Source organism: Pseudophryne corroboree, chromosome 12, assembly GCF_028390025.1.
Source record: "Pseudophryne corroboree isolate aPseCor3 chromosome 12, aPseCor3.hap2, whole genome shotgun sequence".
Lineage (NCBI taxonomy): Eukaryota > Metazoa > Chordata > Amphibia > Anura > Myobatrachidae > Pseudophryne > Pseudophryne corroboree.
Genome location: NC_086455.1, coordinates 25642137 through 25665376, shown reverse-complemented (window position 1 = coordinate 25665376; position 23240 = coordinate 25642137). Strand labels below are relative to the sequence as shown.

At 46.4% G+C, this 23240-nt stretch overlaps 1 protein-coding gene across 2 annotated transcripts in view; it reads left to right on the top strand.

Annotated features, from left to right (window-relative positions):
- The window catches only part of BRF1 (BRF1 RNA polymerase III transcription initiation factor subunit), a 463462-nt gene that overhangs the window by 174587 nt on the left and 265635 nt on the right, over positions 1-23240 (top strand). For both annotated transcript variants that reach the window (XM_063947216.1, XM_063947215.1), the window contains exon 5: positions 4620-4692. In XM_063947216.1, coding sequence (XP_063803286.1) covers positions 4620-4692 — 73 coding nt within the window. The remainder of the gene's footprint in view (positions 1-4619; positions 4693-23240) is intronic.

Sequence of the window (23240 nt, the reverse complement as noted above, 5' to 3'; positions counted from 1 at the left end):
AAATCTGACTCGCTGTTTATACTGTATGCACCCAACAAGTTGGGTGCACCTGCTTCTAAGCAGTCGATTGCTCGTTGGATTTGTAACAAAATTCAACTTGTACATTCTGTGGCAGGCCTGCCACAGCCTAAATCTGTTAAGGCCCATTCCGCAAGGAAGGTGGGCTCATCTTGGGCGCCTGCCCGAGGGGTCTCGGCATTACAACTCTGCCGAGCAGCTACGTGGTCAGGGGAGAACACGTTTGTAAATTTTTACAAATTTGATACCCTGGCAAAGGAGGACCTGGAGTTCTCTCATTCGGTGCTGCAGAGTCATCCGCACTCTCCCGCCCGTTTGGGAGCTTTGGTATAATCCCCATGGTCCTTTCAGGAACCCCAGCATCCACTTAGGACGATAGAGAAAATAAGAATTTACTTACCGATAATTCTATTTCTCGGAGTCCGTAGTGGATGCTGGGCGCCCATCCCAAGTGCGGATTATCTGCAATACTTGTACATAGTTATTGTTAACTAATTCGGGTTATTGTTTAGGAAGCCATCTTTCAGAGGCTCCTCTGTTATCATACTGTTAACTGGGTTTAGATCACAAGTTGTACGGTGTGATTGGTGTGGTTGGTATGAGTCTTACCCGGGATTCAAAATCCTCCCTTATTGTGTACGCTCGTCCGGGCACAGTACCTAACTGGAGTCTGGAGGAGGGTCATAGGGGGAGGAGCCAGTACACACCACCTGACCTGTAAAAGCTTTACTTTTGTGCCCTGTCTCCTGCGGAGCCGCTATTCCCCATGGTCCTTTCAGGAACCCCAGCATCCACTACCGACTCCGAGAAATAGAATTATCGGTAAGTAAATTCTTATTTTTTCCATATAGTATTAATCTTTTTTTTTTTTTGCTTTTTGTGCCTTCTTTTATCTTTAAAACTTGGCGTGTTAGTGGGTTCTGAGAATGCATCTGAAAACCACTCCTGTAAATAGACACCAGAAATTGGATTTCCAGCTTAGCCAGTAGAAAAAAAAATCACATACTAAATAATGAGCAAGGGAGTAATTTATAGTTTAGTTTTTATTTCACTAATCCAGAACAGAACAGAACAGGGAATCTAATTAGGATATGCCAAAATAAATTGGGGAATGGAAAGTACTCTTTTAATATATTAAGATTTAAAGCAATAGTGTGGAGAGAAAAAAAAGAAAAAGGATACTGGGTTTAGTTTGAATCCGTTAGAAGCAGATAAGAACCACTTGCCCCATCCAGTCTGCCCTAAACACATGTACACACTAGGGTTCATTTTTGTCAGGAAACCAATTAACCTATCAGTATATTTTTGGATTGTGGGAGGAAACCAGAGTACTCGGAGAAAACCTGTGCAAGTACGGGAAGAATATACAAACCTCACACAGTTAGGGCCACAGTGGGAATCGAACCCAAGTAATGCTAATCATTACACCGTCCATGCTGCAGATATGTTATCCAGTCCTGAAACAAGCATCAAAAACAGCATCAACTCCAAACTGAAGGTGTGTACACACGGTGAGATCCTTGCTATGCGATTTCCCCTGAACTCCCCCAGAGCACAGATTTTGACTATTTGTACTTTCGATTTTGACTATACTTTGTACTAGATGGTACACTAGATAGTCAAGATTGACTTGCCTGCACAGTCTATCTAGCCTTACGATACCGACCCCACGGGAGCGCGCATTGGGATTGAATCGGGATCGCAAGCTACTTAACACCTTGACACGTGCACTAACTTTCCTTAAGATTTTGACTATAAAGTCAAAATCTTACAGATTTATCTCACCGTGTGTACACCCCTGGAGTTTTTATACTCAAAACAAACATTTTCCTTTTTCAATTAATTGTTCTGAAGTTGCAGGGTCAAATTATGTAAGGCTACAGCCTCGCACAGTGGCCAAGCGGGAGTTTTGTGTTCACACAGATCCTGTTTTGCGGGATCACACAGAACAGGATCCGGCCAGTGACACACGGGATTTCAATAGCCGCACTGTGTGAACACATACATTGAAATTAATGTTTTCACCTTGAAATCCCATCGCCCTGCCATCCGGCTCAACCACAGTATGCTGCAGCTGTATCCGGCGGCGGCAGCGGGACTGCTGCACATGTGTGGGCACCTGCATAGGTGCCCATGTGCACTTTCCTTCAGGCCAAGCAGGTGCCGCTGAATGGGACCCGCTTGGCCGCTATGTGTGGCCATAGCCATAGGTTTTTCCACTAGGTTTCATATAGCTTTGTTGGTTTATTCAATTATATGCTGTATACTGTCCGTTGTCTTTGTTATTTATTTTTAATGGGCAACTGCCTAAATTTAGAAAAGTTCCTTTTTTTTTTTTTCCTTTTAAGTAGCAGCGTAGCCATGTAGGCACCTCCCACCCCCAATTTGTCCCCTCTGTAAAGCATTGAATCATCTAGAAGCGGACTTTACAGTGCAGACAGAACTAAGAGGGGTTTCCAAAGCTTCTACATCATCTGTCATTTGACTGACTGTGGTTGCCATGGTAGTCACTTGACACTCTGGAATTTCTGCAGAATTATAAATAATGAATAGCAGTCTTAAGCACATTTAACTACTTTTCACTTATCCCCTCTAGAAGTCCAAAAGGGAGATACTGCTGATAGGGGTGGGTACATCTGATTATTGGACCCCGCCCCCTCACAGCATAATGCCACGAATCGTGGGTCTGTAAAGAGGGGAGGGACAAAAATAATGCATTTCTATGAGAATTGTGTCCTATTCGACCCATCCCATTCCCCATGGACTCGTGAATAATGGCATTATGCTCCTCATCTTACCCATTTCACTTGGACCTGGGTGGAATTCTTGTAAATAACAAGTTTCTTCTTATAGTCTCCCACAGTGGTTTGTTAAAACGAAACACACCTTGTTGGTCATGGGATTGCTGCTTTAAAGGATAATTTGTTTTATAACGTCTTAAAGCTAGTACTTGCCCAAGGAAATATGTTTTCTGTGAAACCCAGTATTGCTGGGCCAAGGGCATAGAACACCATTTACAATCATGTACTGCAGTCTCTATCTTTCCCCACTGCCTGCAACAAGCCTTGGAATCATGCTCGCAGAGCTAACATCTGCAGAAAAGGCAACACCAAATGGAGTGAGGTCCTAAAACTGCAAGAAGGTTTTATTATGCAGAGAAACCTTACACAGAATATTTCCACCGGGGATCAGGCATTGAAGTTTCCTACAAAATAAAACTTAGGGATAACAGTGTATTGGCAGATACATATGTATGTCTCTGTGTCTAATAGACCCACCAGATGCAACTTGTTTGAAAGTGGCAATATTTTTTCAAGCACGCCTGAAATAGAGGGTTGCGTTACCCATCATTGAAGTTTCCTGTGAACTGTGAATGTATTTCCTTGTTAGCTCCTTTAGTGAAGGCACATGGTTGGTTGGTATGGAATTCCTATACCAGACCAGTTGAGGGGTTCCTAGCAAAGTGATAAGCTGAGTATTGGTTCAGTCCAGGGTGTGACTGGCCCACAGGGGAAACCCCCCTCCCCCGTGATCATGTTCCAGACTGGGTTCTTGAATTATACATAATATGCATGTTCTAGCATTATTTACTGTATAAATTTATCAAAGAGTTCAGACCAGGTACTCTCTAATGATTAGCCAAACCTCTGTGGTGGCTGGCCACACCCCCTCTGGAGGCTGGCCACACCTCTAGGCATGGGCCTCTACTACTGCATACCCCGGGTGAGCCATTCATGCTCCAGTCCATCACTTGTTAAGTCTACTGTATGCAGGCAGCAGGTTTACCACATTGCAGTTTAATCAGGGTTTGCTGGTTTTAAACCAAATGGTTTTACAAAAGAACTAACAAAAAATTATGCTGTGAGTACAGGCACGGCACAGTGACTCCTTTAAAAAAGCCTGTTTTACAAAAAAACTTAGCGTTTTTATTCAGAATGTTTAATGCCAGTGGCATGCCCAGTGCTAATGCTTAACTCCTCTTTTTGTGTGTGTTCCTCTGGAAAGTGCTTTTGCATTTACTGTTTTGTATTACTATTCAGATTTATTTAATTATAAGTAATAAGTAGGACTAATGCTTAACATTAACTTATTTTCAATTTCATCTATCTGTGTGTGTACTTTGTGTATTAATGTTTAGTCTATCTACATATATTTTGATATAATAGGAATAATAAGCTGTAAAAGTTTTTATTGAAAGACTTAAAATATACAAAATCAAAGCCTAATAACAATATTAATGATATCAAAGCATTAAAGCATGCTTGATCAAGGTGTCTTAAGGGCCTTACACACTGGCAGATAAAATGCACGATATGAACGTTCTTGTTCATTAATGAATGAGACCTCGTTCCTGTCGTGCAGTGTGTAGGCACCGACAAATAACGTAGCGCTTATGCATGCAGGCCAATATGGATGAGATTGTCCAAATTAGCATGCATTGCTATGGAGCTGGGTGACGGGGGGAGTGAAGAAACTAAATAAAAAATCCATAGGTTGCAGTGCAATGACATGAATTTAAATCCCCATAAATTGCAGATGAGTGTACACTGTCATTTTCTGTTATTCCTGAAATTGTAATGTTGTTTCTATTATTCTGGCAGGTGAACGTGTATGTCCTGGGGAAAACCTTTCTTCTGCTGGCCAGAGAGCTCTGCATTAATGCTCCTGCTATAGGTAACGTTACTGTTTGCATGTAATCTCCCACAGTACAGCTTTATTGTAAACAAGGCAAACGCCATTAAAAACCATTTCCATTCTTAAGCAACCTGTGGCTGTGCAGCTACCAAGGGATTCAATGCGCACATTGAGCATGTCGCGCAACTACATTCAGTGCTTGCTATAAAGTGGTTTAAATTAACCAGGTGGCTTAATCCTGACTCTAAATTCATGCTTATTTTGGAAGTATTACGTCTCTTGGTTAGGTGCTTCTCGTACTTTAGCTGTATTTAGCAGAGTGTTGGTACTGACGTAACTGTGACCTTCAGTGATCCCCTTCAGTCAGTGCTGCAGGGGAGTTCCGGTACAGCGGCTGGAATTAAAATAGATTGAATGGCGGGGATCCCAGCAAATACAGTGCATGTGTGAGTTGTATTTACCTGGTAATGCTGATTACACATGTCCTTGTGGAGGAAGGAAACTCTTAGGGCCCTATTCAATTACTGTGCTGCGCGAGGAAAAGATATTTTCATTAAATAGCCGTTTCTGCAGCTGGTTACATTGGTTTCCACAGGGAAACATCGGGGTGTAGAGGTGGATCTTGATCCAGGCACCAACAGGCTAAAGCTTTAGACTGTCCCATGATGCATTGTGGGGCCTCCTCTATAACCCCGCCTCCAGGCACTGTGAGCTCAGTTTCGAGTTGGTGCCTGCAGAAGCAGGACATTTCACAGTGGGGGCTGCACTGGGCAGCCCTGAAAAAGCTTTTAGAAGACTTCAAGGGCCGCAGCACTTACATGTCAGGGTGACTTTTTGTGCTGCGGCTTCCATCGCCTCCCCAGCGGCGTCGCATACTCCCGCGTGATCTGTTCCCGGGTACTTGCGACCGAGACGCTCCGGCTCTAGGCACACGGTCGCAGATGCGCTCCTGGTTCGTGTTGCTGCTAATGAAGGAAGGAGGTAAGAGGGTCCCCCAGGCGGGACCCGCCATTAAATCGCTTTCCGGTTGTAGTCTAAGGAGACGGACTGCGACGCTGGCGTGGACACTGTAACAGAGCAGGGACCCCAGTATATCCACCAGGGCATAGGAGTACAGGTTGGAAATATAAATATCCACTTTATTAAGACTCCATAGTACCAGGTGGTGAGGACCAGCGTAGGGGAGAAGGTGCTTGACCTGTAGCCGCTCCCCCAGCTCGGAGCCCCATCTACTGCTGGTGTTCCCGCCCTGGAGCTGTCGCTCACTCCCTGACTGAGACGCTGGGCGCCATCTTCTATGATTAGCTGCGACTGCTCTCCGGGACTGCAGGGCAAGGTCTCCCCTGTAAATCCGCCTGTACATCAGCGCCGTGATTTTACAGACACTTAAGTAGTCTACATGTCAATAATAAGACAACGTTAGTTAAGAACAAGTGTACCTGTGTCTTAGAATATGTTGTACGAGTATTCTAATATATACATTCGGTCTCAGACCGTGCATTGTATTACGGATGGTGTAATGGTTAGCATTACTGCCTCACAGCACTATAATAATAATAATAATAATTTTATTTATATAGCGCTCTTTCTCCAATAGGACTCAAGGCGCTTAACAGATACATAGCATAATAAAGTACAGAAAATAATGAAGTACAGAACAGCTTTTCATAAAATACAGAAGCATGTAGATACTAAAGGGACAATTATGGGAATGCTTGAGTAAAAAGGAAAGTTTTGAGTCTAATTTTGAAGGATTCTATAGTTGGGGCCTCTCGCACTGTGCGGGGAAGTGAGTTCCATAGAGTCGGAGCCGCATGACTAAAAGCTCGACCCCCAGATGAATTATGGGAGATTCTAGGAACTGCTAAAAGTCCTTCATCTACAGATCGCAGTAATCGAGTGGGGCAGTATGGGGTCAGAAGCTGCTTCAGGTACCTTGGGCCCTGGTCATGTAGTGCTTTGAAACTCAGTAAGCCAATCTTGATGATGATTCGCCATCTTACAGGCAGCCAGTGGAGGGAGTAGAGGATGGGTGTTATGTGGCTAGAACGGGGCTGGTTGGTTAACAGCCTGGCAGCTGTGTTTTGCACTAGCTGTAAGCGGTGCAATTCTTTTGCTGGGAGACCAAGGTAGAGGGCATTACAGTGGTCTAATAGAGATGATACAAATGCATGGATGACTTTTGGCAGATCATCTGAGGGAATTAAGTGCTTGATTCTGGCTATGTTCCTCAGGTGAAAGAATGAGGATTTGATTGTGGCTGATATCTGATGTTTAAGTGTCAAACTGCCATCCAGGACAACGCCAAGAATCCACACATGATCAGTGGTTTGTAATTCTGAATCCCCGAGTGTAAGTCCAGTTGGCTGGCTATGCTGCAGTTTTGTCCTTTGATGTTGCGGTCCTGTCATAAGGACCTCTGTTTTATCCGGGTTCAGTCGCAGCCAACTAGCGCTCATCCACTCCTGGAGTTCAGCTAGACGGCCATTTAGGGTTGCTATTTGGTTATCAGTGCCCCAGAGCAAAGGACAAGTACAGTTGTGTATCATCTGCATAGCAGTGGTAGACTAGCCCATGGCGCCTGATTATTTCACCCAGCGGGAGCATGTATACTGCAAAAAGCATGGGGGATAGTATAGAACCTTGTGGGACACCACATGACAATGGCACTGGTGGTGATGAGTATAATCCAGACGATATTCTCTGTGACCTGCCTGTGAGAAATGATTTGAACCAGCTTAGGACTGTGCCATCCAGACCACAAAAATGTATCAGTCGCTCAATCAGAAGCTCATGGTCCACGGTATCAAATGCTGCAGAGAGATCCAGAAGGATTAAAATTGAACAGTCACCTCTGTCTCTTGCAATCAGAAGATCATTTAACACACACACCAGGGCTGTTTCAGTGCTATGTCTTCTCCTGAATCCTGATTGGAATGGATCATAGATATCATGGGTTGTCAGGCGGGTTTCCAGTTGATTTGCAACCACTTTCTCAATAACCTTTCCTAGAAAAGGAAGGTTTGATACTGAGCACTGAGGTCATGGGTTCGATTCCCACCATGGCCCAACTGTGCGGAGTGTGTATATTCTCCCCGGGGTGGTCTTCAGTTTGCCGGCTGTCGGGATTCCGGCGCATAGTATACCGGCGCCGGAATCCTGACAACCGGCATACCGACACTTTTTCTCCCTCTTGGGGGTCCACGACCCCCCTGGAGGGAGAGTAGATAGCGTGGCGCGTGTAGCACACGCAGCAAGCCCGCAAGGGGCTCATTTGCGCTCGCCTAGCTGTCTGTATGCCGGCGGTCGGGATTCCGGCCGCCGGCATACCCTGCTACACCCATTCTCCCCGTACTTGCGTAGGTTTCCTCCGGGTACTTCGGTTTCCTCCCACAATCCAAAAATATACTGGTAGGTTAATTGGATCCCAACAAAAATTAACCCTAGCGTGAATGTGTGTACATGTGGTAGGGAATATAGATTGTAAGCTCCACTGGGGCAGGGACTGATGTGAATGGCCAAATATTCTCTGGAAAGCGCTGCGGAATATGTGTGCGCTATATAAATAACTGGTAATAAAATATATATATATATATATATATATATATACACACTAGTCCAGTGCAGTTTTATTGTCTTACTAAAATAATTATCTGTATTGTGACTGTGTGTGCCTGTATCTGCTGTGTGGATTTCACTTTCAGTGTATCCCAGCTATATATATCACTGTATTCTGTACCCTAGGACTAGGTGCGTCAGGGTCTCATATATAGTGATGCACAGTATTTACCGTTAAGTGTATTCTACTGTGTACTCAGTCACTTCATACCGGATTTATTCGCTGGTGTTGTGTACTGTGTAAGCAGTCACATAGTACCGGATTTAGACGCTGGTGTTGTGTACTGTGTATGCTGTCACATACTAGGGGATTTATTCGCTGGTATTGTACTCTGTCTGGCTGTATCGGACTCGTACGCTCTGCGGTTGCATTCACTAAAATGTCGAACACAAAGGGCGGGAAATCCACGGACGCTTCTGTGTCATGCAGCGCATGCGCCAGGGATTTGCCTGACGGGGAAGCTTTGAATGATTGTCTGTGTAATACATGCCATACATCTCCCAGTCAGTCCGCTGCTCCTGTAACCAATCAGGAGCCACCTTGGGCGGCATTCTCATCTATGCTCAATATGCTTGTGACACGCCTTACGCCCCCTATGGGATCTCCTGTGCCATTGCAGCCACATGTTGTCCCTATGGTAAATCCGCCTTGGGCAGATAATTTGTCTACCCAGTTGCAGCATTTGAATCAATCTTTGTTTAGACACAAACCTACCCTAAGTCACTCTGGTGCCAATGGGTCATCTAAGCGGGCCACTTCCTCCTCACAATCCACTAATCTCTCAGAAGATTCATCTGATGAGTATGGGGAGTATACTGACCCGTCAGACACTGATACAGCTGCTTCTGACGAGGAATCTACAACTCAGGTTGATGTCCCTGACCTAGTGGTTGCTATTAAGCAAATCCTACAAATAGATGATGATGTGGATATCGCTACTGTGTCTAAGAAACCTGACCCACTATAGCAGCCTCATGGGCTGCAAAAGGATTTGAAGCATGGGTTCAGGCATTAGAGGAAGAGCTGCCTCAGGATTTCTCTGACACTGCCAGACCATACCTGTCTAATACTACTACCGCCGCCTATTATATTCAGGAGGCGTTCTCTGAGGCAGCTGTGTTGGCGGCCAAGGCATCAACTGCGTCCATCCTGGCTCGCCGTATTCTGTGGTTGAGGTCATGGAAAGTGGACCTGGACTCCAAAAAGACTTTGGAGGTACTCCCTTTTAAGGGAGACATCCTATTTGGTGAAGATCTCAATAAGATTGTAACTGACTTAGCGGCTGCTAAGACTGCATTTCTCCCGAATTCTAATCCTTCTGCACAGAAGGCAAAAGGTACTACTTTTCGCTCCTTTCGGCCTCAAGGGAAAGCAAAAGGTCAGGCATACCCAAGACAATCTCGTGCTCACACAACCACTAAGCCCAAGGCAAAACAATCCTGGGCTGCCCGTCAACCTGCTTCTAAACACGACAAGTCTGCTGCATGATGGGGCTTGCCTACTCCTGGGTGACCCCAGGGTGGAAGGCCGACTTCTGCGATTCACCCAGGTCTGGTTAAAGACCACTTTAGGCTCATGGGTGCGAGAAGTTGTCTCTCACAGGTACGCAGTCTCTTTCAAGAGACGTCCCCCTCGCCAGTTCTGCACAACGATTATTCCTTCGGATCCTTTGAAGGCGCAAGCTCTACAATTGTTTGTGCATTCCCTCCTGGATACAGGAGTAATAGTGCCGGTACCTCTGTCCCTGAGAGGCAGAGGATACTACTCAACCCGGTTTCTAGTCCCGAAACCCAATGGGTCTTTCCGGCCTATACTCAACCTCAAATCACTAAACAAGTTTGTGAGAGTATCCAAGTTCCGTATGGAAACACTGCGCTCAATTGTACTGGCCATGGAACCTGGAGATGCTTACCTTACAAGATGCTTACCTGCGTATACCTATTGCCATGTCGCATCAGCAATATCTGCGGTTTGCTTTTGGCAACCTTCACTATCAATTCCAGTCTCTGCTGTTTGGACTGGATATGGTCCCTCGGATCTTCAGCAAGGTTATGGCCGTGATGACGGCTCATTTCCGTTGCCAGGGAGTCAGGATCCTGACCTATCTGGACGACTTGTTGATTCTAGCAAACTCCCTCGATGTCCTCCTCTGTCATCTACAACTGACTGTAAACTTCCTACAAGCCCACGGGTGGCTCATCAACTGGAAAAAGTCCTCGCTGGTCCCTGCTCGGAGCATGGTGCACCGGGGGGCACTGCTGGACACACACAGTCAACAGCTGTTTCTGTCTCTAGAGAAGGTCCTGAAACTTCAGGACAGGATCAGATACTTCCTCTCTCACCCAAAAGTATCGATACACTTGGCGATGCAAGTACTAGGCCTTATGGTGCTGGTTTTCAACATGGTAGCGTACGCTTAATTGCTTTCCCGCCCTCCTCAGATGTTATACCTTTCCAAGTGGGATGGCCTGCCTCATCGGATCAGGTCTCACATGATTTCCATGACTCCGGAGGTTCGTCTGTCGCTGACCTGGTGGCTCCAGGACCAGCAGTTGAGCAGGGGCCGTCCTTTCTGGATCCCCAACTGGGTCCTACTGACTACGGACGCCAGTCTGAGGGGTTGGGGCGCGGTGTTTGTCCACCGACCCTGGAAAGAGTGTTGCTCCAAGGAGGAATCACTCCTCCCGATAAACATTCTGGAATTACGGGCAGTGTTCAATGCTTTGTCTCTTGCTCTGCCCCTGATATGGAACAGACCTGTTCAAGTACGGTCAGACAACACCACCACGGTGGCGTATATAAACCATCATGGTGGCACTCGAAGCCTCATGGCAATGATGGAAGTGTCAAAAATCCTTCGTTGGGCGGAGCGCCACCTGCCAGCAATATCGGCAGTGTTCATTCCAGGAGTCCTCAACTGGGAAGCGGATTTCCTCAGTCGTCAGGACGTGCATGCCGGAGAGTGGAGTCTTCATCAAGAAGTCTTTCAATTCCTAGTGGACAAGTGGGGACTACCAGGTGTAGACCTGATGGCATCTTGACACAATCACAAGGTTCCGTTCTTCGGATCAAGGACCAGGGATCCTCAAGCAGTGTTCGTGGAAGCACTGGCAATTCCATGGAGCTTTTGGCTGCCCTACGTGTTCACTCCAGTGTCACTCCTGCCAAGGGTACCGCGGAAGTTCAAACAAGAAGGAGGAAAACTACTTCTAGTCGCTCTAGTGTTGCCCAGATGGCATTGGTTCTCAGACCTACAGGGTTTATCAATAGAGCGTTCTCTTCTACTTCCTTAACGCCAGACCTCCTCGTTCAGGGCCCGGGCAGTTCTTAGAACTCGCCCTGGTTATTTGCCCAAGATGGTGTCATCTTTTCACCTTAACCAAGAGATTGTGGTTCCGGCTTTCATCTCTTCTGGTTTGACATCTAAAGAGCAATTTTTGGATGTGGTACGGGCTCTCAGTGTTTACGTAGAGAGGACTGCCTCTATTAGGAGGCCAGATACCCTTTTTGTACTTTTTGGTTTTCACAAACGTGGCTGGCCTGCGAACAAGCAAACATTGGCCATATGGTTTAGAATGGTAATTGCACAAGCATATGCACAGGCTGGTCTTCTAGCTCCTGCTGCTATTAAAGCCCATTCTACTCGGTCGGTTGGACCTTTTTGGGCGGCCCGCCAAGGCGCGTCCGCTGAACAATTGTGCAAGGCGGCTACGTGGTCCTCCGTGAACACGTTCATTAGGTTTTGTGCCTTTGATGCTTCTGCCTCCCAGGATGCATCCTTTGGATGCCGGGTTCTTTTACCCGCTACGGTGCGTCCCCTCCCATGAGGAACTGCTTTAGGACATCCCCGACGTTTCCCTGTAGAAACCAATGTACCCCACTGCAGAAAAGGAGATTTATGGTAGACTTACCATTGTTAAATCTCTTTCTGCAAGGTACATTGGTTCCACAGGGCGCCCGCCCTGACGCACCTAGCTTCTATGGGTTTGTATGGCATTAGCCGCTAGTCCCTTCTCCTGTCGTGAGAACGTGGTTCTATGTGACTAACATTTACCTTCTCTTTTACCTGCTCCTGCATTGGACTGGGTAATGAAACTGAGCTCACAGTGCCTGGAGGCGGGGCTATAGAGGAGGCCCCACAATGCATCCTGGGACAGTCTAAAGCTTTAGCCTGTTCGTGCCTGGATCAAGATCCATCTCTACACCCCAATGTTTCCCTGTAGAACCAATGTACCTCGCAGAAAGAGATTTAACAATGGTAACTCTACCATAAATCTTTTTTCTCTGAGCCAAAAATGGGTGAATTACTGTTCGTATCAGTGGGCTTTCCCTGTGCATTAACCCCTGATGCTGCCTTTTCCTCACTGAGTTTTCCTCGCAGCTCCTGAAGCTGGAAGGAAAGATACACCGGCGGCTTATTGAATATGCTCATTTGCAATTATTATCCAAGCAGTGTTGATTTGTAAAGCAGCAATATCACTGAAAGGGTTAGTGTGTTCAGTGGGTAGAAAGTATCGGTTGTATCTATATGTTGTGTTTATTAAACAAACATGTTTGTCACTAGTGATTTCTACAGAACTAATTAGACCACACACGTCTTCTATTTAACAGCGCGGGAATAACAGAACATTTACAGCCATGCATGAGATTTACTGATACTTTTACTATCACTAGACAGACACACACACACACACACACACACACACACACACACACACACACACACACACACACACACACACACACACACACTACACTCCCAGTGTACCTCTGATATTGAAGAGTAGCAGCAGCTGCCAGCTTCTTCTCCTTCATGTCAGAGGCTGGTACTCCATATGGAGGTGTAACGGGGGCATTAAAAACACTGAATCAGTGACATTGTGACTCATTCTGTGTTCTAGGTGCCAGCTCTGGTCCTACCTCTGTGCAGCATAATATATAAACGTATATAAATATATAAACGTCCCAGCATGCCCCACACTCCCAACTTTGGCCTTGGGGTAGATGCACAGTTACACACAAGTCCGTTATGAAGCAGTAGTATACTTTGTGGAGAAGTGTCTCTTATACTCCATAAACTCCCGATGGACCATCTCTTCCATATTTCCTATATGCACTATTTATTGCTTAACTCTTTGCAAAATAGCCACATATGTTGTCTGTTAATACTTTTACAAACCTGCACCTTTGGGGGTGTTGGAGGAGAAGTTTAATGGGGATATTGGAGAAGTTTAATGGGGGTATTGGAGGAGAAGGTTAATGAGGGTATTAGAGGAGAAGGTTAATGAGGGTATTGGAGGAGAAGGTTAATGAGGGTATTGGAGGAGAAGTTTAACAGGGGGATTGGGGGAGAAGTGTAAGGGGGGTATTGGGGGAGAAGTGTAACGGGGGTATTGGGGGAGAAGTGTAACGGGGGTATTGGGTGAGAAGTGTAATGGGGGTGTTGGAGGAGAGGTTTAATGGGGGTATTGGAGAAGAAGTTTTAATCCACTAAAAAAGTTAAATTTGCTTTGCCATTGAATTGAATATTGATAGGTCAATTTTACACACGTATGGGTGGGCTGGCTAGGCTTTTCTAGTGCTCCCATGGGGAAATGCTAAACTGAAGAGGGAACGCTCCTCTCCTGTCACTTGAGCAATTAAGATGAGAATATGCTGAATTGCTGGCGTGTGACATATGAGCAGCAGCAAAGAGGAAGATTCTGCGCTTATAATCTGTGTGTTTTGTATGCTGGAAAAGCGTCTTGTGTTCCCATGTGACATCACCCTATCGCTCCGTCTGCTGTAGGAACATATGCTTGTTCTCCACTTCTGTGCATGAAGTTCCCCATGTGACAAATGCTGCTCAGACAGAAGTACCAATGTGCATTACTGATACCTGGGTGAGATGTAAATGCACACCGTTGTTTATGGAGACCAGAAAGTGTCAGTGTATTTTTGATGCTTCCAACATAGGTATAAATAGTTGCAGCTGTGTTCTCCAAGCTATGAACACGGCACACAGGCCAGGGCCTTAGAAACGCGCCAAATAAGTGTGTTTGAACTGTCTGTAATTACGCAGAATAGTAAGGTGCTGGAGCCATGTTGCTGAACTCCATTCCATGAGTGCAGAAAATGAGCTGTTAAATGTTTTCTTGAGAACTGATGAAGCTGTCTCACAGAGTAACAACGCTGCTGCTGTGTCATGGGCTCACATTTAATTTGCAATGTAAGGGATTAAGTAACTAAGCTGCAGCTATGTTGTGGCACAGGGGGTTGGCATCCTGTGGCAATCCAGCTGTTGTGGATAACATCAAAACTGTGGCAGTGCATGCTGGTAGTTCCACAGTATTTGGAGTGCCACAGGTTGCCTACCCCTGAGGTAACCTATACCTACCAACCAACCAACCAACCAACCAACCAGATCTTTGCTTTCAGTCTTGTGTGTCAGAAAACACTGACAAATTGATTTCAATAGTTGCATTTGTGCTGTGTATGCCATATTGTTATGCTGTGCTGTGTATGCCATATTGTTATGCTGTGCTGTGTATGCCATATTGTTATGCTGTGCTGTGTATGACATATTGTTATGCTGTGCTGTGTATGCCATATTGTTATGCTGTGCTATGTATGCCATGTTGTTATGCTGTAAACATTAAACACTGACTAAAATTGTTCTGTAGCCTATCATATTAATTTTTATAACCATGTTTCTGCAGCGGGGTACACTGTGTTCCACAGGGAATACATCGGGGTGTAGAGTTGGATCTTGATCCGAGGCACCAACAGCCTCTTTGACTGTTCCCAGGATGCCTTGCACCGCCTCCTCTATAACCCTGCCTCCGGACACTGGAGCTTAGTTTGTAAGATGCTGCCTGCAGAGCAGGTCACCTAACACGGAGGCTTTGCTAGGCATCCCTGAATAGAGCTTTTTTTTTTTTAGAAAACTTCAAGGGCCACAGCACTTTAAATGTCAGTCTGACATGCTGTGCTGCGGCTCCATCACCTCCCCTGCAGCGCTGCATTCTCCCGTGGCCGGTTCCCGGGTACTTGCAGCGGAGGCGCACCGGTTCATAGGCACACCGCCGCTGACTCTCTCCAGGATCGTGTGGCTGCACATCAGGGAGGAGGTAAGAGAGTCCCCCAGGCATGACCCGCTGGTAAATCGCGTCCCGGTCGCGGTCCCAGGAGACGGACCGCGACGCTGGCGTGGACACTGTACTGCACAGGGACCCCACTATATCCACCAGGGCAGGGAGCACAGGTCAGATTTTAAGAAATCCATATTACATAGGCTCCACAGTACCTGGTGGTGAGGACCAGCAGAGGGGGATAAGGCGCTGACCTGTAGCCCCTCCGCCAGCTCAGGGCGCCATTTACTCCTGGTGTTCCCGCCCTGGAGCTGCATTTCACTTTCCCTCACTCCCTGACTGACCTTTCGGCTCCGTTTTCTCACATAGCTGCGTCTTGTCTCCAGGACTGCTGGGCTAAGTCTCCTCTCTAAATCTACATGCCTCATCAGCGCTGTGATTTTACAGTCACTTAAGTATTCTACATGTCATTTTAGACAGTGTTAGTTAAGAACAAGTGTGCTTCTGCCTGAACATTTAGTCCAAGTGTTCTGAGATATACATCCAGAATCTACTGTGCATTGTTATATCTGTGTATACATATATTTATATGTGATTTTACTAGTCCAGTGCAGTTTTAATGTTTGTCTGAATGAATTTGTGCATTGTACCTGTGACTGAGTGTGCCTGTAGCTGCTGTGTGGATTTCATTAGTGTATCCCGCCTATTGCTATCACTGTATTCTGTACCCTGGGGGGCTAGGTGCGTCAGGGTCTCATATATAGTGTTACACAGTACTGTATATACTATTTAGTGTGTTTTACTGTGTGTTTCAGTCACATCATACCGCTTTAATCCTCTGTCTGTGTCACATAACATAAGGAGGTTATTTGCAGGTATTGTTTTTGTCTGGCTATTTTGTACTGTTTAGCTCTGCGGCTACATCTACTGTCATGTCTGCCACGCAGGGCAGTAAATCCGCGAACGCTTCAGCATCATGCAGGGCGTGCACCACGGATTTACCCAAGGGGGAGGTTATAACTGGTTTGTGTACTGGGTGCCATGCATCTCCCAGTCAGCCCACAGCTCCCGTAGTCACTCAGGAGCCACCTTGGCAAGCGTTCTCCAGTATGTTACAAACGCTGGTGTCATGTCTTACGTCCCCTGTGGTACCTCCTGTGCCATTGCAATTACAGATTGTCCCTGTAGTTAATCCACCCTGGGCAGATGCTCTGTCTACCCAGATACAACAAATAAATCAATCTTTGGTGGTACAAAAGCCTACCTCGCGCCATGATGGGGTCAAGAGGTCATCTAAGAGGGCCGCTTCCTCCTCACAATCCACTAACATTTCAGATAATTCTTCTGATGAGGATGGGGAATATACTGATCCGTCAGACACTGATACAGTCGCTTCTGACAAGGAACTTACAATTCAAGTTGATGTTCCTGACCTAGTGGAGGCTATTAAGCTGATTCTACAAATTGTTGATGAGGTACTGTAGATCCCACTACTGCGTCTAAGAAACCTGATAAATTCAAACGTCAGAAGGTAGCTAAAGTAGTCTTACCACATTCTGACCATTTAATTGACATTCGTCAGGAATCCTGGTCGTCTCCAGGAAAGAAATTCTCCCTGTCTAAAAAGATGCTAGCTCGTTATCCTATCCCTGCGGAGTTGAGTAACAAGTGGGAAACTCCACCACCAGTGGACTCTCATGTTGCCCGTCTTGCGTGTCATCTACTCTGCCTGTCACCACTGTCACCTCACTGAAGGAACCGATGGATAAGCGTGTGGAGGGATGCCTGAAGTCTATTTACTCCCTTACCGCTGCTGTAAATAGACCCACTATGGCAGCCTCCTGGGCTGCAAAAGGAATTGAAGCATGGGTTCAGGCATTAGAGGAAGAGCTACCTCAGGATATTTCTGACACTGCCAGACTATCTGTCTCATATTACCACCGCCTCCCACTATATTCAGGAGGTGTCCTCAGAGGCAGGTGTTATGGCGGCCAAGGCGTTTACCACGTCTATACTGGCTCGCCGTATTCTGTGGTTGAGGTCCTGGAAGATGGACCTGGACTCCAAAAAGACCCTGGAGGTGCTCCCTTTGAAGGGAGACATCCTCTTTGGGGATGATCTGAACAAAATTGTGACTGACTTGGCATCTGCCAAGACTGCGTTTCTACCAAATACTAATCCTTCTGCTCTGAAGGCTAAGAGTACCACTTTTCGTTCCTTTTCTCCTCCAGGAAAAGCGAAGGGACAGACGTACCCGAGACAAGCTCGTACTTCCAAAGCCACTAAGCCCAAATCTAAACATTCCTGGGCTGCCCGTCAGCCTGCTTCCAAACAGGACAATCCCGCGCATGACGAGGCGGGCCTCCTCTTTGGGGATCCCAGGGTGAGAGGCTGACTTCTACAATTCGTCCAGGTCTGATTAAAGACCAGTTCAGACGCATGGGTGCGAGAAGTTGCCTCTTACGGTTACGCAGTCTCTTTCAAGAGACATCCCCCTCACCAGTTCTACACGACGGTTCTTCCTTCGGATCCGTTGAAAGTGCAGGCTCTACATCTGGTTGTACGATCCCTCCTGGACACAGTAGTGGTAGTACCGGGAACCTCTGTCTCAGATAGGCAGAGGATACTATTCAAATCTGTTTCTAGTCCCGAAACCCAATGGGTCTTTCCGGCCTATACTCAATCTCAAATCTTTGAACAAATTTGTGAGAGTGTCCAAATTCCGTATGGAATCCCTGCACTCTATTGTGCTGGCCATGAAACCCGAGGACTATATGGTAGACATAGAGGATGATTACCTGCATATGCCTATCACTATTTCGCATCAGCAATATCTGCGGTTTGCTGTTGGCAACCTACATTATCAATTCCGGGTTCTGCCATTTGGATTAGCCATGGTCCCTCGGATTTTCACCAAGGTCATGGCCGTGAGGATGGCTCTTCTCCGCCGTCAGGGTATCAGGATCCTGCCATATCTGGACGACTTGCTGATCCTGACGAACTCCTAAGAGGTTCTTCTCCTCCGTCATCTGGAACTGACAGTACAATTCCTGCAAGCCCACGGGTGGCTCATAAACTGGAAGAAGTCCTCGCTGGTCCCTGCTCAGAGCATGGTGCACCTGTGGGCACTGCTGGACACACACAGCCAAAGACTGTTTCTGTCTCCGGAGAAAGTCCTGAAACTTCAGGACGGGATCAGATGCTTCCTTTCTCGCCCACGAGTGTCGATACACTTGGCAGTGCAAGTACTAGGCCTCATGGTGTCTGCTTTCGACATGGTAGAGTACGCTTAATTTTATTCCCGCCCTCTGCAGAGGTTAATCCTTTCAAAGTGGGATGGCCTGCCTCATCGGATCAGGTCTCGAATGATCTCCCTGACTCCGGAGGTCCGTCTGTCACTGAGCTGGTAGCTACAGGACCGACAGCTGAGCAGGGGCCGTCCCTTCTGGATCCCCGACTGGGTCCTACTGACTACGGACTCCAGCCTGCGGGGTTGGGGCGCGATGCTGGAGCAGCACTCGCTCAAAGGTCGGTGGACCAAGGAGGAATCTCACCTCCCGATAAACATTCTGGAATTGTGGGCAGTGTTAAATGCGTTGACCCTGGCCTTGCCTATGGTACAGAACAGGCCTGTTCAAATACGATCAGACAACGCCACCACGGTGGCATACATAAATCATCAAGGTGGCACTTGAAGCCGCATGGCACTGTTGGAAGTGTCAAAAATCATTCATTGGGCGGAACACCATCTGCCAGCAATATCGGCAGTGTTCATTCCGGAGTCATCAACTGGGAAGTGGACTTCCTCAGTCGTCGAGGACGTTCACGCCAGAGAGTGGAGTCTTCATCCGGAAGTCTTTCAACTCCTAGTGGACAAGTGGGGCCTACCAGATGTGGACCTGATGGCGTCTCGACACAATCACAAGGTTCCGGTCTTCGGATCAAGGACAAGGGATCCTCAAGCAGCGTTCGTAGACGCACACTGGCAATTCCATGGAACTTTCGGCTGCCATACGTGTTCCCTCCAGTGTCACTCTTGCCCAGGGTACAACGGAATTTCAAGCAAGAAGGAGGAATACTACTTCTAGTCGCTCCAGCGTGGCCCAGACGACATTGATTCTCAGACCTGCAGGGTCTATCGATAGAGCATCCTCTTCTGCTTCCTCAACGCCAAGACCTCCTCGTTCAGGGCCCTTGTGTCTACCCGGACCTGTCCAGGCTGGCTTTGACGGCGTGGCTGTTGAAGCTGCACTCCTGAGGGCCAAAGGATTCTCCTAGGCGGTTATCCAAACTATGCTGAAGGCCCGGAAACCGGCTTCGGCACAGATTTATTATAGGGTATGGAATTCTTACTTCACCTGGTGTGCTGCTCAGAATTACAATGCATACAAATTCAGAACTGCCAGACTTTTGGCTTCTCTGCAACAAGGTCTAGACTTAGGCCTTCGTCTGGCCTCCCTCAAGGTTCAAATATTTTCCTTGTCTGTATGGTTTCAGAGAAAAATTGCATCTATTCCTGACGCTCTCTCAGGGTGTTTTACGGATTCAGCTTCCCTATGGCCCTCCTGTGGCCCCATGGGATCTGTCTGTTGTGTTGAATGCCCTACAGGAGTCTCCATTTGAACCTCTTGAGTCTGTGGACCTTAAATATCTTTCACTAAGGGTCATGTTTCTGCTGGCTATTGCCTCTGCTAGGAGGGTGTCGGACTTAGGCGCTTTATCCTGTCGTCCACCCTTTCTGATTTTTCACCGTGACCGGGCAGTTCTTAGAACTCGCCCCAGTTATTTACCTAAGGTGGTGTCATCTTTCCATCTTAACCAAGAGATTGTGGTTCCGGCTTTTATCTCTTCTGGTTTGTCCTCCGAAGAGCGGTCTTTGGATGTGGTACGGGCTCTCCGTATTTACGTGGAGAGGACTGCCTCTCTCAGGAGATCCGATACCCTTATTGTTCTTTTTGGTTTTCGCAAACGTGGCTTGCCCGCGAATAAGCAAACATTGGCCAGATGGATTAGAATGGTGATTGCACAAGCATATGCACAGGCTGGTCTTCCAGCTCCTGCTGCTATTAAAGCCCATTCTACTCGGTCTGTTGGACCTTCTTGGGCGGACCGCCGACGCGCGTCCGCTGAACAATTGTGCAAGGCGGCTAAGTAGTCCTCCGTGAACATGTTCATTAGGTTCTGTGCCTTTGATACTTCTGCCTCCCAGGATGCTTCCTTTGGATGCCGGGTTCTTGTACCCACTACGTTGCTTCCCCTCCTATGAGGAACTGCTTTAGGACATCCCCGATGTATTCCCTGTGGAACACAGTGTACCCCGCTGCAGAAAAGGAGATTTATGGTAGACTTACCATAGTTAAATCTCATTCTGCGAGGTACACTGGGTTCCACAGGGCGCCCACCCTGACGCACATAGCTTCTTTGGGTTTGTATGGCATTAGCCGCTAGTCCCTTCTCCTGTCATGAGAATGTGGTTCTCTGTGACTAACATCTGCCATCTCTTTTACCTGCTACTGCATTGGTTAATGAAATTGAGCTCCAGTGTTCGGAGGCGGGGTTATAGAGGAGGAGGTGCAAGGCATCCTGGGAACAGTCAAAGCTTTTAGCCTGTTGGTGCCTCGGATCAAGATCCAATTCTACACCCCAATGTATTCCCTGTGGAACCCAGTGTACCTCGCAGAAAGATTTAACTATGGTAAGTCTACCATAAATCTCCTTATTCTCCTTCGTTAAAGTTTTTTTTTCTGTATACCACAAAAAATATTCACATTATAACCCACTGTAAGAGATAATACCAGATGTGAATTCAGGAGAGGAGAAGTTGTCCATTTCAACAAATGAGCATCTACCGATTATTTTTACTTTTTTTTTTTTTACTTGTTAAATGTTACCTCAAAGCTGATTGGTTGGTATGGTCATCTTCACTGGTCCTCTACTCTCTCCACTGTTTGATAAATCAAGCCCTTAGATACCTGAATGTGGAATACCTGAATGTCCCTTAGATACCTGATTGTCAGCCTATATAGTTGCTGCATCCGTTGCATTTTGGTGATGGGAGCACAGTAAATATGGAGCACTGCACTTTGGTGACGTGTGGGGTATGCAATTAGCTCCGTTTTTTCGCCTAGCTGAAAAAAACTGAAGTAATTCGACCCACTGTATTCACTTTCCGGTAATTTCGCCCATTTTTTAATACATTTTCGCCTATGCCGTTTCACCTTTGTTTAGTAGGTGAATCGGCACTGGCGAAAATGGCCCCAAAAACCGCTTGCAGATTCGCCAAAACACGTGGATTGGGAGTGAATTTGACGATCCGCATGCTTTTTCGCCAGAGCCGGCATTTTTCACCTAGGAGAAAATCCGGCTCTGCTATTGCATAGGGTGAATCTCCATTCGCCCTACAAATACCGAAAAAGCTAAATTTTTTTCACCTAGGCGAAAAAACGGAGCTAAGTGCATACCCCCTAAGTAGTAGTTTGGAAAAAAAAAATATCTTTTTTACTTAGTCCTGTAATTATAATTGAGCACAAGTGCCATATCGATTTCTAAAACACCGTTTTTGTGACATACGTTGATATGTCTTTGTCTTGAGAAAGGTTACCTAAGCTTTTCTGCCTGATAGCGCTAATTACACCTCACAGCACCTTGTGTGCCTGTCAGCGGCTATTTTATAATGAGCAGCAGAAGAAACACTTGTCGCAGACGCACTGGCAGGTGATTCTGACCTTGCCGCTCGGTCACTGACCACGGGGAATCCTCTGTGCTGCAGTGTTTGTGTCCCTTTAAGAGATGACAACAGACCGACTTAATCTCTCCTTTTAATCTTGGGTTTCACTAGAAGCTCCTCCACTGTGCTTAAGATTTCCTGACTGATAAATTGTTTTATGACCCCAGGAAATTGCATAAAAACACACGTCTGTGTATATGGGTCATCTGTTAATTCTGAATGTGTCAGGAAATTAGAAAACCCTCCAGTGCTTTCTCTGAATACAATTTGTAGATATGCAAATGATTTGTGTACTGTTAATGTATTTACACCCCAATTTCCATTAAAGAATTTCATGTTCCATTAGTGTGCAGGGAAGGCTAGCTCTTACATTTTTTATTTCTAATAAGCATTAATATTTTCTTACATTGTCATAGCGGAAGCAGACATTTTGTTGGCTGTACCAATAATTACCATAATGCAGCTTGTATATAGCGCTATGACGTTCGTGTCTAGTGAATTAATCGTCTGAATGGATGCAACATTATAGGACAGGAACACCGTAACTGGTCATGAAATGTTCTAGGCTTTGTTTATAGAGGGTACCTTGCGTGGGAGCTCTCATTTGGTGTCCTTACCCGGCGCTAGCCCCCCCCCCCCCCCCCCCAAAAAAAAATGGCTGCCAACAAGCTGGTACTGCACCCTTGATATTTAATGAGGATATCGCCCCTGTTTTTTTTGTTGACGGAATTGCAGTTGTATATTGTAAAATAACTGCACTGTTCCTGCTTGTTGACATGTATACATGTTCTAGGATTTAAGTTTCAGGATGGTTCAGTGGTCTTTGATTCATCTAACTGTGGGGTAAATGTATGAAGCAGTGATAAGAGTGGAGAAGTGAGCCAGTGGAGAAGTTGCCCATGGCAACCAATCAGCTGTTCCGTACAATTGTATAGTATGCAAATTATAAATGTTACTTCAATGCTGATTGGTTGCCATGGGCAACTTCTCCACTGGCTCTCTTTTCCACTCTTATCACTGCTTCATACATTTACCCCTGTATGTCTTTGCTGGTTTAATATTCTGATGTTAAGTTAGTGAAAAATAGATAAAAATACTTAAAACTTCCTTCTGTGCAACCAGGTAAGTGTACATTTTCATCACTTTCACATGGCAGATATACCTGCGTTAC